A 16519-nucleotide genomic window follows, 5' to 3' on the forward strand; every position below is an offset into this window, starting at 1 on the left:
TGTCAGCTTTTGAGACTTTCACCGGGGAGGTTTCCGCTCAAATTGTACCTCACCCATGAAAACACACTGGCAGGCCTTGGGCAAGTTATGTCTCTCAACAACAGCTCCTCATCTTCTCCTTTAGGCTGTCAAACATCTGTTTTGGAGACACATTTATGACACAGTTTAGCCAAGCCTTCATCTGGCTTCTAGCATATATCAGTATGAGTCAATATTACAATATACAATATACAAACATACACAAGGTTTCCTTAAAATTACTCTTTGATTGAGAACATAAGATTTTATTAATGGATGCAAGCTGAACGTGAGGCTGCTTTGCTTTTTTTTTTCTAATTGCTTCATTAGGGTTTGCAGTGTGAAGCTAAAACCTATTGCCCAAAATGCTAATCCACTTTACAAATACCTCTCCATTTTCTTTTCCATCAGCTACAGTCAGATGTTAACATAAACAGTGTAGGCGTTTAAAAGCAATATAATCTTCCTAAGTGGAAAATGCCAACACAGTGGCTGCATTTGCATGACACAGTAAACCACAAACCTTGGTTTACAGTAGACAAGCAATTCACACCCACTTCGCTCCTTCTTGCTGGGTCAAGCCAGCATCCTGTTTTCACAGTGGCAGACCGGATGCCTATGGGAAATAGTCTTCATTGCAAAAAATGGGAAAAAAGATGGCCCACTGACTGCAAAATTAAGGCATCCCACTACCTAGAAGTAAGCTCCACTGACCTCTATTGGACTTGCTTCTGAGTAGGCATGCATTATCAAGGAAATAGGAGGAAAACCATGTTAAGAATTGCAACTGATGGACAGTGATAGAGATGCATCCCTAATAAATAGACCACAACAGATTCCACCAGTTTTTGCTTTCCCTGGCTGGACCAAAAAAGTGCATGATTTGCTTTGTATTGTTTGGATGGTTTTCTGAAATGTCATAGGATTATTATCTCTCTAGGACCCAGCTTCTAGGTAATGTTGCATACAACAGAGCACTGAAGTGTGCTTAAAACCCGATAAAAAAACAAAAACAAAACCCCTTTATTTTATTCATTTATTTATTACTATACCACCCTTCATCCAAGGATCACAGGGTGGTTTACAGTAGAAAAGCACAAAAATATGTAACATAGTAACAAACAAAAACAATACCCCTCACCCCAGTTTAAAAAGCCATAGATTATTTAATTAGCTAGAGGACTGGGAGAAGAGGAATGTTTTTCCCCAGGTGCCGAAGATATGTAATGAAGGTGCCAGGTGAGCCTTACTGGGGGAGAGCATTCTGCAAATGAGGAGTCACCACAGAAAATGCCCATTCTTCCATTGCCACCCTCTGGATCTCTCATGGAGGAGGCACATGAAGGAGGGCCTCAGGTGATGATTGCAGGGTCCAGGTCTGTACATTTTAAGTAGTAATATTACAAGTAGTAGTAAAACATAGTGCCTGGTGCTCTAGTAATATATGCTAGCTTTTGAAGGCTTAGGAAGTAATCAAATCCCATGAACCCTCACACTGACCAGAGTTTTGAATATGTGGATCTCCAGTGGAGATGGGGCTCTGTTGGCGCAAGTCCTCCATCCCAGCTAAGCCAGAGCTCAGGCAGCTGAGGCAAAGGTGGCCGAGCCAAGGCCAGCATAAGTCCCCAAAATGTAGTGTTCCAGAGGAGTGGTGACACCAGGATGGGACAGAGGGGAACTTACCGTATTTTTTGCTCTATAAGACGCACCAGACCACAAGACGCACCTAGTTTTTGGAGGAGGAAAACAGGAAAAAAAAAATTCTGAATCTCAGAAGCCAGAACAGCAAGAGGGATCGCTGCGCAGTGAAAGCAGCAATCCCTCTTGCTGTTCTGGCTTCTGGGATAGCTGCGCAGCCTGCATTTGCTCCATAAGATGCACACACATTTCCCCTTACTTTTTAGGAGGGAAAAAGTGAGTCTTATAGAGCAAAAAATACGGTACCTCTATTCCAAACTCCATTCAGCGATAGCTTGTGACCTAGCAACCCAAGGGAAGTTACAATAACCAAAATGGTGGTGTAAGTCAGATTCTATTGCAAAGCCTTGTTTTCCCTCTGCCACTCCTGAACAGAGTTTGGAATAGGGATAAATTACATAATTTAGCCCAGCATAAATTGCAGTGGCTTCCTGTAGCTTAGAATGCTGTGTTAACTATGCATCATTTACAAACACCTGTAACAAAGGTTTGATGGTTCCTTCTGTATGTGAAGGAGCCATCAAACCTTTGTGTGAATGGGTTCCATCCTTGCCTCAGGATTCAAAAAGCCTTGTGCCATCCATGTTACACACACACACTTCCATTCTATCCTATGTTGAACTGCAGGCAGAAGCATCCATTTCAGTCCAATAACTTCATATTTCTTCAGAGGGAAGCATGAATATTTTTGTTCTCTGGAAATAGCACAGTAACTGTTGCCGAGGACAGACATTCCTTTCTAAAGGACCATCCGATATTTTGAATTCATCAAACATTCAGCAGGCTCTAGCCTAGATCCTTGTGGTCAAGCGGGCAGGTCACAAGGGATACCATTCTATCCCAGAGGAGATGCTTAAGGATGGCAAGTGCTCACTGGACATAACAAGGAATTATACAAGCTGGGCCTCCATCTAAACAGAACTGCTCCGTTTTCTCCCCCCCTATTTATGTCTCAGCTGTCTTCCTGTGCTGTGCTTTTGATAGGCAAGATCTCAAATGCTGTTGGAAATTAGAAGTTGGCTGAGTGGCATGCCAGGAGCAAACTTGTCAGCCAAATGAAGGCAGGAAAACTACAGCTAATAACTGAAAGCGGACATGACCCCTGGCTTGCTCTCATCAATTGGTTATCTTCAAAGAGTGAATCCGGCAGCTGGACCTGGAAGTCCCGTAGCATTAGCCTCCTGGGTTTATCTCCCATCTCTTCAAATAAATGCTCTTAGTTTTGCTGCAGCAGAGATAACCCACATGCTGCCGCCTTCCAGAGGTTATTGGACTACAATTCCCATCTCCCCTGGCTATTAGCTATGCTGGCTGGGGCTGATAGGAGTTGTAGTCCACTGCATCTAGACTGCTGCATGTTGGCCTGTGCTAGACACTACAAGCCCTATCTGTGATCTTTATTGACTGGTAAGTAGGTAATTCAGATAGGGGTCTGTATTTAATTCTGCTGAACTGGCTGAATGGGACTCCGCCCCCTGCCCATCAGCCAATGCCACTGAGTGATGCCGGGTGATAGGCAGGTGGGTATGGTTTGCTGGGAATTGGCCTCATGGGCCAAACTGGACCCCCTAGCAGACCAAGACTGGCACACAGGCTGGAGATTCCTCACCCCAGTTAAGATGTTGCTCCCAACATCCTTACATTAGCTATGCTAGTCGGGGCTGATGGGCCCCCAGTCCATCAGGGCTACAGATTTCCCAAGCTTGCTGTAGAGCTGTGGCAGACTTTGGGCTCTCAAATTTCAGCAGCACCTTGTGCGATGCTTAAATTCAGTGCCCTCCACCTCTTGCACTCCGCTCTACAACATTGTTGTGGTGCCCTCTGTGGATCTGGGGCCTAGGGAAGCCAAACTGGTCATGGTACCCTAAAACTGCCTCTGTGTAGAGGAAATGGAGGCAGTGCTCCAAACACCTCATAATCACTTGCTTTTTTATTTTTTGGGGAGAACTGTGGATTTTTAGAATCAAAAATAAAACCTACGTGAAAATAAGACGGCATGGATCTGTTTTTGCATGAAAGAGAAGCTGAAATGGGATGGAAGTAGGCTGTTTTGTTCATCTCTATTCAACAACACTATTCACAAAAGCTGTTACTTCCTTGAAAAATCTTGCTCTGATATTCTGGTGCTTTTCCTTTTAACACTTTTGGTTGCTTGAACTTTACCATGTCCATGAGGTAAATTTAAAATAAATAAATAAATTAAATGGTCTCAGGAAGTGACCACACATCATAAAATTCTGTGCCTTTCTGGGGAATCGTATAGGATGTGTGTGTGAATGCCTCCCCCCCCCCCCCCAATGATGAAGCATTTATAAATTGTTCTGAATAAAATAAACTTGTAGAAAGCTGACAGGAGCTGGAGAACACCAGGACAACTCCTCCCTCAGGGTAATTATTTCATAGCTCAGAGTGGGGACAGGGCCTAGGTTGCCAGCAAGCACACAGAAAATTATGGCAGCTGATCAGTTGGACTAGGGATGCACACACATCATACATTTAAAGTGAACTTCCCCCAGAGAATCCTGGGAACTCTAGTTTATTAAGAGAAGTGGTTACTGTTAAGCAACAAAGGTGTTCAAGGAGTAGTGATGAAGGATTAGGGAGAAAAGGTAAATAAATGGTTCGTATTGTGTTTCCACTGGTCCCCATATCTGCCCCCTCCCTTGGGAAGAGTTTGTGAAGAACTACATTTGCTATTCCATGCATGTTTTCTTCAGAGTAAGCCCCATTAAACTGAACACAGCTTACTTCTGACTAAAAACGCATAGGATTAGCTCCTTGTCAAATAGACAATGTTCTTCGGCTAGCTAATAAGGCAAAAATGTAAAAGTTGCTAGAACAGGGACTTCTTACACCTGAGGGTGAAATTGTTGGTCTTCTGATGAAAAAGGCAATTGTCAGTAAAATCAAGTCCTTATCTGGAGGACTGCAAGTTAATCAAGGTCACACTAGCGTTTTTTTTGTTTTTTTATTTAAAGAAAGAAGCTATTGAGGTAGAGCTATAGATGTTGGTCAAGTAGCTTCCGTGGCTCCAAAAGGGAATTAGACAAATTTATGAAGCATAGATCTATTGGAAGACATTATCTAGGATAGGGAAATTAAAGCTTCATGTACAGAGGCAGCATATACCTGCAAAACAGACATTGTGGACAAATGAGAGGTCTGTTGCCTAACTAACCAAGTGGGGGATGTTGGACTAGGTCAGGGAAGGAATCTGACACTCCAGGTGCTATTGGACTATTCTGTGTTATAGTTTATTGCTTATCATATGAAAAGATGGTGTTTCAGGTTTTTGGGTGTGTTTTTTTAAAAATTGCCCTGAGGAGATTTCATTAAGGGACAACACAGAATCAGCCTTGAGTCTCCCAACTGCAAAAGTGTCAGGGCGGTTAGAGTCCAGGGGTCAGCAAACTTTTTCAGCAGGGGGCTGGTCCACTGTCCCTCAGAACCTGTGGGGGGGCCAGACTATCTTTTGCGGGGGGGAAAAACAAATTCATTTGCCCCACAAATAACCCAGAGGTGGATTTTAAATAAAAGCACACATTCTACTCATGTAAAAACACGCTGATTCCCGGACCGTCCACGGGCCGGATTTAGAAGGTGATTGGGCCGGATCCAGCCCCCGGGCCTTAGTTTGCCTACCTATGGGTTAGACAAAACAGCAGCCATTCTCACTACTATTGATGGAGAGGGAGAGGGAGAGAGAGAGAGAGAGAGAGAGAGAGAGAGAGAGAAGCCTACTAGAGAGGGAAAGCTGTGACTCCAGTAGAAAACTTTTTTCAAGCCTAATTGCAGTGAGGGGAGAGAGCAGTGAGGGGATAATGCATTTCAGGTGGGGAGGGCCACATATGGCCCATATTCCAGCTGTTTCCCACCCCAGCTTTAAAGTTCAACTTAAATAAAAGGGAATTGCTTCCGTTTAGGACCGAAGTGTAAAACACAAACCTGCAAAATTGGATTAAGCTAATCCCCTCTGAACTCTGTCAGGATTAAGTAATGTTACTATCTGCAATTTCCCCAGTGATCCTTTTTTTCTTTCCTTTTTTAAAGTCACCCTTGGTAACCTCATGTAACCTGTTAAGACTCTCTGTGTTCTTCACAGTGCTCTGCGAGTAAGGCTTTTGCTTCATTTGCTTTTAGGAAAGAAAAAGATTTTTTTTTGGAGCCAGCTCCAATGATGTGCACCTCGAGCTGGGGTTTCAAAGCCCTTTCCCTAATGATATTATGCAGGTAAGAGATGGCGGCATTGATTGCATTCTTCCTCTGTGCATGCAGAATCATTTGGGGTGGGAGCAAAAAGGTTATTGGGGCATTTCAAGACAATGAAACTTGGGAGGTGGAGAGCCTATCTCTACAGCTTCTTTGATCAGGCCTGCCCCCTCAAATTCTCTTGGTCCTCCTTTGACCTCCATTGCCGACCTGCCCCTCCCATCAAGATCCTCATTTTCACCCACTACAGGAAGATGTGGAGGATGGGAAGCAGAGGAAGAGAAGTCGTGTCAGGATCCTCCCTTGGGGCTTTCCAAGAGAGAGAGGGGAGGTGCTTCCCCAGGTTTCCACCTCGCAACTGTATTATTCACTAATAGAATAGGGAGGGAAAGGTGGTCAGGAAATCCCATTACAGTCATACCTCGGGTTACAGATGCTTCAGGTTGCATTTTTTCGGGTTATGGACCCGCCGAAACCCGGAAGTACCAGAACGGGTTACTTCCGCGTTTGGGTGGCAGCGCATGCGCAGAAGCGCTAAATCGTGCTTTGCGCATGTGCAGAAGTGCCGAATCGCAACCTGCGCATGCGCAGACGCGTCACTGTGGGTTGCGAACATGCATCCTGCATGGATCACATTTGCAACCCGAGCGTCTACTGTATTTTCACTAGTCAAACTAATAAGTGATTCCTTCTTTTGCACAGCTGATGTCTCCATTAAGAGAGGGACAGTAGTTTTTGTGTCTACCCATCATGGACTGTGCCAATGCTAGTTATTAGTCATGGTGGCTATACGCTGCTTTGGTTTGCCAGAAGCGGCTTAGTCATGCTGGCCACATGACCTGGAAGCTGTACGCTGGGCCCCTCGGCCAATAAAGCAAGATGAGCGCCGCAACCCCAGAGTCGGCCACGACTGGACCTAATGGTCAGGGGTCTCTTTACCTTTACTAGTTGTTGGGAAAGATGGAGGGCACAAGGAGAAGGGGACGACAGGATGAGATGGTTGGACAGTGTTCTCGATGCTACTAAAATGAGTTTGACCAAACTGCGGGAGGCAGCGGAAGACAGGAGTGCCTGGCGTGCTCTGATCCATGGGGTCACGAAGAGTCGGACACGACTAAACGACTAAACAACAACAACCAGTTGTTAGGGAGGGACTACGGAGAAAGCTGTTAATTGTCACGTCCCGTTTGTGGGATTCCCATAGACATCTGGTTGGCCACTGTGGGAAACAGACTAGGTGAAGCTTTGGTCTGGTTCAGTGGGGCTCTTATTATGCCCAGTAGTGTTTGGTGGAGCAGTGAAGGTGGGGTTGCATTGCATACCTGGTTTCCGTATGGCAAGCATCACTGCTGCTGTCATGGACTGGTTGGACACAGAAGAGTGGTGGGGAGAACCAGCTAGGGAAACCCCAGGGGGAAAGACTCAGAGCCCAGGGAGTGATGGTGGGACAATGATGAGTGGTCAGAGGGAGAAGACGTAGAAGAGGTGGTGTCAGAAGCTGAAGAAGTAACAGGGCTTAGTGAGCTGGGAGAGTCTGTGGCAGAGGGGAGTCCAGAATCAGAGGCTGGAGAGGAGAGAGGCCAAGAGACAGAGATGAGTTAGGCTGGTGAAGAGTCACAGGTGTCTCCTCTTCCTGCTGCGACAAGCTGCCCTCCCCCCATCTCCAGAAGATGACTGAAATGGGCAGAGCTGTGGCAGGCTTCATGCTGGCACAGTCTCTAATTGCTTGGGGAAAGCCCTGAAGAGAAGAGGATATAGACGGCTATGGGGAGATGAGGACTTTCAGTTTTGTCAACTGATCCACACTGGTTGCCTTTGGTATCATTCTGTTCCTGTCCTTTATAACTAAACTCTACGCCTCTAATGTTAATGATTGCAGATTTCCTGTTCTCTTTGACTTCAGCTAAGTGTGCCTTTGCTTGAATATACTATGCTAGTCACTATAGAAACATGCAAAGAAAAGTGGTTCCTGCCTAAAGAATTTTACTACCTAATTTGGAAACAATCAAATCTGTTCAGTCATGCGTTCCATGGCAGGGCATGGTGCACACATGTTAAGTTTCTTTGCGAGTGAATGAAATGGTTCCAGAGCAGGATTGTGTTTCAAGGTATTGCTCCCCAGCCGTCTGCTTTCATAAACTATGCAGGATTTTATCACATTTGAATTTTTATCCTCAGATACCTGTCAACAATAATTGCATCTGATTTGTATGTTGTGATAGGGAACATCATCCCTGCACAGGCAACTGTGAGGGTGGGTTTTTCAGGGGGCGCACTCAATAGATAGACCAGCAGATCAAGTGGATTATAGGATTATGGGATGAAGTTTCATATTATTTGTGCACCAGGTTGCAAAGGTGATATCTTTATTGCATGAGAACCAATTGGATCCACTGGCCTGCCTAAGTTCAGTGCAAAGAGGACACAGAGGTATATTTGCACTTCCTGTATCATAATTTAGATTTTGATATATATGTGATAATCATCAGTACACATACAGGTTCACATGCATATGGGTTATTCCCCCAAATATACACATGGATACTATGTCATTGAAATAAACATCAGGGCTCTTAGAGTTAACTTTTGGATATAATTTGCTTTAACTAAATATAGTCAGAACAAACCATAGAGATCTGGGTTTGAACGTAATATAGCTACTGGTTCTAAGTGCAAGTAGAATCTTTCATTCTCTTCCTATTATACACTAAGGCAGGGTTTCCCAAGCTTGGGTCTGCCATCACCCCTAGCTAGCAGGATCAGTGGTCAGGGATGATGGGAATTGTAGTCCAAAAACAGCTGGAGACCCAAGTTTGGGCAACTCTGAACTCAGGAGTGTATGAGGCCTAGTTTTGCCACAGCTCATACCTGATCACTATAGTAACTTGTCTGTACCAGAACAAAATTCATTGTTGTTCTGGAAATGGAAACTGTAGATCAGCTTGGTGCTCTTCTGACATTTTGGCATACAACTCTCTAATCATTGCTGGCCAGTGACCATGCTGGCTGGGGCTAATGGGAACTGTAGAGCAAAACATCTGGAGGACACCAGGTTGGGGTGCAGAGAACAGCTGTGGCATGCAAAAATATTTTCTGATGTATTTTATCCCTTGGGGAAATTTGACTAAGCAGATTTCATGGTATATAAAAATAAACTTCATTTTATCGGATGGAAAAAAGCCTACCTACTATTATGTATCTTGCAGAAACGGTAAGCAAACACTGAACACTTTAGAAATTCATTCAGCTATCAGGTCAGTTGTACCAAATTTGGGCCAGATATAAAACCGGCAGATTCTGCTCCTTGGGGGACTAAAGCTTTATCAAGTCTGGCATTTTGGGAAATGCTCTTGCTACATGTAGACATTATGAAATGGAAAAGCAACACAACTTCTGTGTTAGAAATTTGGCACAGCGTTTCATCTGTGACAATAGCCTGAGAATAAACTCCCTGTTATTTTTCCTGGTTAGATTAACACAAGTTTCTCCGGCTGAAGAAAAGGGTGAAATTCTTCCTCCAACCATACAGAAAATAATGAAAGGATATAACAAGTATCTGCGACCATTTTTTGACAGTAAGTAGGAAAAAAAGTTTTGATGGGAATAGGCTCTTCTGAGAGTTAGAGAACAACTGAAAAATGAGAAATGAAACCACAATTAAAGCCTTTTCAGTCATGTATCTTTGGCAGCATCGTGTCATTTTAAAAGGTTGTTCTATCTCCCGAGCTGCAGGGTTTAGAAGGAACCTGAAGGGTTAGCTCTGTCCCTGTGATACCGAACTATGATCTGCCATATCTAACAGAAGTGACAGACCGGCCTGTATAGTCAAGATTCTTATTTATAATGGCCCAAAAGCAAAGTGCAGAAGGAATTGAGGAGCCTGTGGTGCAAAGAACACATTCGCTAACTAAGAAGATCCAGATATCAGAAGGAATCCAGTCATGTGCTAGAAGGGAAATGTGTTGTCTGCTATCGTCCGTACTATATAGACTGTTTTGGTGTTAACTTATGACCTCTACAGCCCTGTCATAACAGTGACATGTTTCATAATTTAGATCTCTAGGGAACACCACTGGCTCCTTGTGCACTTTCAAGTGGTACCAGAGTGCCTAGTAAAAATAATAGTTGGAAATGCTGAAGAACCAGAGGTTGTTTTTCTTCCTGTTTGCTGAAAAAGAACCCACTTCTCTGTGTGTATTTAAACTATAAAAAGACTGAGGAGAAAGTATCCAGTTTGCTTCTTCAGCTGTGCAGCAGCAGCTTCAAACAACAACAAAATCCTTGCTATATGCTCCAAATTATGCATTATGCATAATTATAAATAATGATCAAATTTCATATAGGTATATTAGATGCTGGGGAGTAATACAGTTTTATACCATCTACCCAGTTAATAATTTAGAATGGTATGTTTATTTTAAAGTGGGTTGCTGAACATCATTTACAACTACTGCAAATCTGAGGGATGCACTGGGCTCCACATTAAACCCCTCCTTTTAAATAATTGTGAAATGAGTTAGACTAAAGTAGAGACAGATGTTTCAGTGCTGATTTTCCTCCCCCCGTTGCCCTGGGAGACAGATGCTTTGAACACAGAGAATGAAATATGGAACAACAAAACGCACCACAGTCTGAACAGGTTGCATCTCAGGGTATACTGAATTTCAAGATTTGGCTGGCTTTGCTGCCAAAGCAGAATCTACAGCAGAATCCCTGGTTTCGTGGGAACTTTGGATGTGAAACTGTTGGCTCTTAACCTTCAGTTTTTAAAACAAGAAGTTAAAAGTGTGGGTTGCAGAAGCAGGTGACTACATTTGAATGCTCAGTTCTAAACATCCTACCACCATTGCCTAATATTTTATTGAGCTATTTGAAGAAGTTGATGATGTGTAATGGCATAAAACAGAATTCTGGGGCGTTTAAACATAATCTTCACTTTGCATTGGAAGTAACCTTAGTGTGGTTACTTCTGGCTCTTGCCTAGTAAAATATGTTAAATTTCTAGTTGAGCTTCAATGCATTCTATGCATCCTTGTCTCTCATCAAATGGTATTTCATTGCAAAACTGTTTTATTCATTAGATTGAATAAAAGTAATAATTTCCAGTTTATACATATTAATCCAGTATTCATTACAAAATAAAGCATTCACATCTATCGTAAGATATTTAACCTTTATTGGTTTAGCCCTCTGGCCTTCCAAAGCTGGAAAAAGGGAATAGTTTTCTATTGCCATCTACTGGAGAGAGGCAAGAATAATTTCAAAAACTTCCCTTAATGATGCAGTAGGTAAGCTCAAGGATCTTGGGATCAATCTTTTTTACAATTTGGTCAAATTTTACCAGTTTACCATTAGAGGAATAAATCTCGCGTATATTATCTGGTTATTTTATTACAACACATTAAATCATTTTATCAATCAGAAACAACAAAGAGTCTTGAAGACTTACAACCGTTATTATGCATTTAAGGTGCCACAAGACTCTCTGGTTGTGGCACTCAGGTTGGTAGCTTGCTTTTATTTTCAGAAAGGTAACCAATTTATACCAGCTGCTATTCAAATTTTTCAAGCTAAAGTGTCATCCCAAATACTTTTTGGGATCCCAATATGAATACAAGCATATAATAGTGATTTAGATAAGATACACTCAAGTTTCTTGAGATGTATTCTGAGGCTCCCAAGTCCAATCAAGTAAGGGGCAATGTGTGCAGAACTAGGTATATACACACTGGAATATTGGGTGTAGGCTAGCACTATAAAATACTGTGGTTGCGTTGCCATTTCCATTGCCAACCTTTGAATCTGCTCTCTGACTTACTTAAGGATTCTTATAATTCCAAATGGTTTCAGCTCTTACATAGCAAAATCAGATCTATCGGTATTGACTTAGAACTCTTGCATAATTCAAGTTACCAATAAATTTATTGCAATATTCAAATCCGATTAAGGGACACTGAAAAACAAAACATCAAGCCAGCTGTAAATAAAATTTGCTCCCCCAGGTTCTATGGTTTAAGTACACCAGATAACAGGGTCACTTATATTTCAAAATTAATAACTGCAGTCCAACGCAGGGCCTTTATGTTTGCCCAACTGAACGTTTTCCCCTCAGCTTCTGTCAAGGGCAGATATTTAAACATCCCCAGAAATGATAGACATTGCAGATGTTCTTTGAATGTGCCAGACACAGGAGAACATATTTTCTACTGTCCACTGTACAACCAGCTACGCAAATGCAAGCTACCTCCTTTTTTGGGTATCTAACATCACGGCACAATGAAAATATCAAATTCTATCTGTATGATATTAACCTGGAAGTAACTGCAAGGGTGGCTGAGTTTTTATCAATAGTATCTCATAGAGTGGTGAATGGCACTATTTAGCAGGAAGAAATTCCAATGAAAATCCTCGTTGTTACATATTTTTACATGGCTGTTTATTTGTATATATTTCAAATTTTTATATATGGATGTTTTATGACAGCCTTTATTTGTAATGCCTAATAAAGGTTTGGTGAAGAAGATGGTTATGTATTTAAGGTGCAACAAGACTCTCTGGTTACGACTGGACATAATGCTAAATGGTTTATTGTTATGGGAATGAGCCCAGGTAAGTCTCTGCCATGCATGCCTCCCCCTTCCTTCTCTCCAAAAAAGAGATTGGAACATTTTACCCTAAACTGTGGTTCATCTTAGTCAGTGGTGTGAGATCAGTGGGCTAGTGGGACTAGGCCAATCCCCCTGGTGCTTCCTTCCCAAAGCCCAGGAAACTTCTGCCCAGCTTAGAGAAGGAGCTGCGATGTTCACACCCCCTTGCAAGCTGGCACCTCTGGCCCTAATTGTTCCCCTACGAAAAAATTCACCACATGCCACTGATCTTAGCTATGGTTTACTGGAATAAACCAGCTTCATAAACCAAGGTTTGAAGTTGGATTGTTTCATTAAAACAACTTAAAGCTAACCAAAGTTTGTCCATATCTGGACAAAAGGGCAAATTGTTATTTGTAAAAAGAGAAAGAAAAAAGAGGAAGCTTTCAGTGTCCTCCTAGTGGCCATGCTGAAGGAAGAAGGAAGGGGAACCCAAAGTTTGCCTGAGCTCATTGCCATAGTGATAAACTGTAGTTTATCATTACATTCAAATGAGGCCTCTCTTGTTTTTGCTGCAACTGACTTGCATGACTACTTACCTGGAAATCTCATCTATTGAGATGCAAAGTCCATTTGGCTTCACTAAATGCGGCAACTGTTTTCTTTTCCTTTAAATATTGGAAATTTTCAAACAGTATCCACTCCTCCTGTCTTAAGGTGAATTGCTGGGACTAAATTTGAAAAGCCCTTTTCTGTAATAAGACTAAACTCTGAAGAATAACTCCTCGGACACATTTGCAACTTGTTCACATGCCAAACCCAGAAGCAATTGCACCATCAGTGGACATCTGGAAGAAGGAGAAGGATGCAAGTCACTGAGGGAAGGGAACCCTCATTGCAGTTTTGTCAATTTTATATCATTCCCAAAACTGCAGAAAAGTGGGCAGCATTTCTTTGAATTACTTCAATAACAGCAGGGTTGCTGAAGATTTCACAAACATGGAAGGATGCATATGCCGAGTGTTTCACACAGAGTAGACCCACACTGAAATTAATGAACAGGATTAAATTAATTCTTGCTGGACTGAATCAAACAGACCCCCTCCCCCCCATCATTATATGATTTTAGTATTAAACATCTTTGCTAAATTAACATCAGGTTTTTTTAAAAAAAAATACATTTGGCCTTAATGTCCAATTTTTGATGTGCATTCTTATTTCCAAATGGATACATTGCACTGTATTTCTGTGATATAGGGATTTCTGCACTGTTTCCTATCCAGGAAGCCCTACCCAGTGAAACTGCTAAAGCTGGCTAAACAACTCCAAAATGTGCTCAGTTGTCTTCACATGTTTGCTCCAAGACCACATCGGGCCCGCAGAAACTCCTGTGAGACTAATCTTTCTCCCTCAGGAAAACTGACCTTGGAAGTCCTGCTTTTAGCTCCAGTCTCATGTAATCTGCCACAGCATAGTGATGAACTCTCAGTACCGAAACAAAGACCACAACCTCTTACTATAGACTGAATATTAATTTTATGCTATGTTTGTGCATCTATTTCAGATGGCCCTGTCTCCGTAGGAATGAGTATGGATATAGCAAGCATTGACACAATATCGGAAATAAACATGGTATAGTAGTGGTTTTTTTTCTTACTTCATATTGCATTAAGTATAACAGGAAACTCTTTCGTTCTCCTTTTGCTTCCAGCATCTTTGCTAAACTTTCAGAATAAGGAACCAATATCATTAAAAAAACAAAACAAAACAAAACACCTCACTAACACACTTTGGGGCAACATGGCCATTTTAATTCATACTGCTAAGCTTGTATCCAGTGCTGTGCAAGAACAGCATTTCACGCACAAAAGGCATGTAGCGAGTTGCTTTTGAGAACCTATCCCTTTTGAAACTGCTATGAGTTAATAATAGTTGTTGTTTCCATACATATAGCAGATCAAACGAAAGGGGTATGTGTGTTATAATGTATTTAGTTAGCTGTCTGTTTTAAAGTGTGCTCTCTTCCTAGGATTACACAGCTACCATATTCCTAAGACAACGATGGACTGATGAACGCCTTTGTTTTGAGGGTAACAAGAGCTTAAGCTTAGATGGCCGCCTTGTGGAGATGCTTTGGGTACCAGACACCTTTATAGTGGACTCAAAAAAGTCTTTTCTTCATGATATCACAGTTGAAAACCGTCTAATAAGAATATATCCCAATGGAACAGTCCTTTATGCCATAAGGTATGCTCATTGCCCAAAGAGTGCTTTTTCAAAGAGCCCTTCTGAGATTGATTAGAATGAATTGTGACTGTTTTAAGTGGATCCTCTTTCACCAGCTACGTTGCTTATAATCATTATACTAGACCAGATAGATTATAATCATTATACTAGACCAGCTATTTGTTCCATACTTTCAGAGCTGCTCTCCCCTCCATCACAGTTAATGGGAAAGCTTGCTTGTGGGAGAGCTGTATCAGTTCTGTGCCAATGTTCACCTAGAGGCTTTCACCATCCCTCGCTCACCTCTTTTCAAGTTCAGATGTTCACTGTCTCATCAGTAAATCCTCTGGCACCATCTTTTTAAAAGAAGAAAACAGGGACTGCTTCATGCTGCATATGTGAAGCCAACAATATGGGATTACATAGCCAGTGTGATGATGATTGACAATGTCACATGGCCAGTAAGATCTGACTAGCTGATAATGTCATGAAGGCAGTTCATAGTGAGGACTGTGTTGCCTTGCCATCCTTCTCACTTTGATGGCCAGAGCAGATGAATTGAAATATTATCAACTATTTTCAAAATTTGTTTCTGTACAATTGGGGTAACCTTTTTCAGGATCTAAAAAGGGAAGAGTAGCAATTCCAACTGAAGCGCTTAATCTTTATCTATCTATCTATATCTATCTATCTAGTAAATCCCAATTCAACTAATTTAAAAATACATTTACTATAGACAAAAAGCAAAGCAACATAGAAAGGGAAATGAAGCCAGGGATAAACAGGAAAATATGCTGTTGTTTCAATTGCGCAAATACAAGGAGTTACAGTATATCAGCCTTTCCCAACCTGGTGCCCTCCTGATGTTTTAAACTACAGTTCTCATCATTCCACGGCATTCTCCACACTTGCTGGGTCTCCTGAGGCTGTAATCTAAAACTTTTGGTGAGCACCAAGTTGGGAGAAGCTGCAGTAGGGTGCTGAGACAAAGGGAGATGATGGTGACTGTACTGTAATTTTGCACTGTTTCTATTTTATTTATTCCATTTATATACCACCTTTCACTTTCAAGGAGCTCAAGGTGGTGGACATGGTTCTCCTCCTCCCCATTCAACCCCCACAGCAACCTTGTGAGGCAGGTTAGACTGAGAAGGAGTGACGGACCCAAGGTCACCCAATGATTTGAACCCTGGTCTCCCAGGTCAGAGTCAAACCATTGTGAGGTGGGCCCAAGAGACAGGGTCTTCAGCAGTAGTGCCATCATTGTGAAATGCCCTCCCAGTGAAGATCTATCAGGCTTCCTCCAGATGTGAGTTGAATACACTTTTATTCTGGGTGAAGCCTCCCAGAGTCCCTGGGGTAACCCAGGCAGCATGCATTATTTATTATTATTATTATTATTTACTACTACTACAGACCTTTGATGCTAAATAATTCTTCCATTTAAAAAAAATTAATATTTATTAATTTTCCAACCGTTTAAACACAACAAAACAGAAAAACAAAAAAAGAAAAAAACAACAACATAAGACTAACAAAACAAGACACAAACCATTTAAAACACAAAACAATTTCAATATCTTATCTTTCATTCCCTTATTTCCACGACCTCCTCACACTTCCCTTTTTGTATTCCACTTCTGTTAATTGTTTCAGCAATTCCTTTCCATCTTCCTCTGTTTTCTATCCTATAATTATCTTAACATATTCTAACCTTATTTTTCCCTTTAATACACTATTAATCTATTTATACTTGATTCCTTATAACATTTCTACTGAAG

The 16519-nt window shown here is 41.8% G+C and overlaps 1 protein-coding gene across 2 annotated transcripts in view; it reads left to right on the forward strand.

Annotated features, from left to right (window-relative positions):
• LOC308477978 (gamma-aminobutyric acid receptor subunit pi-like) overlaps nucleotides 1–16519 on the forward strand; it is a 43936-nt gene that overhangs the window by 5557 nt on the left and 21860 nt on the right. The window contains exons 2-5 of one of the 2 annotated variants that reach the window (XM_081007207.1): nucleotides 5862–5946; nucleotides 9397–9500; nucleotides 14077–14144; nucleotides 14542–14759. In XM_081007207.1, coding sequence (XP_080863333.1) covers nucleotides 5891–5946; nucleotides 9397–9500; nucleotides 14077–14144; nucleotides 14542–14759 — 446 coding nt within the window. In that variant the 5' untranslated portion in view covers nucleotides 5862–5890. Of the gene's footprint in view, nucleotides 1–5856; nucleotides 5947–9396; nucleotides 9501–14076; nucleotides 14145–14541; nucleotides 14760–16519 lie in introns of both variants that reach the window. The other variant, XM_081007208.1, reaches the window with a different exon arrangement.

Source organism: Podarcis pityusensis, assembly GCF_964106645.2.
Source record: "Podarcis pityusensis genome assembly, chromosome: 5".
Taxonomy (NCBI): Eukaryota; Metazoa; Chordata; class Lepidosauria; order Squamata; family Lacertidae; genus Podarcis; species Podarcis pityusensis.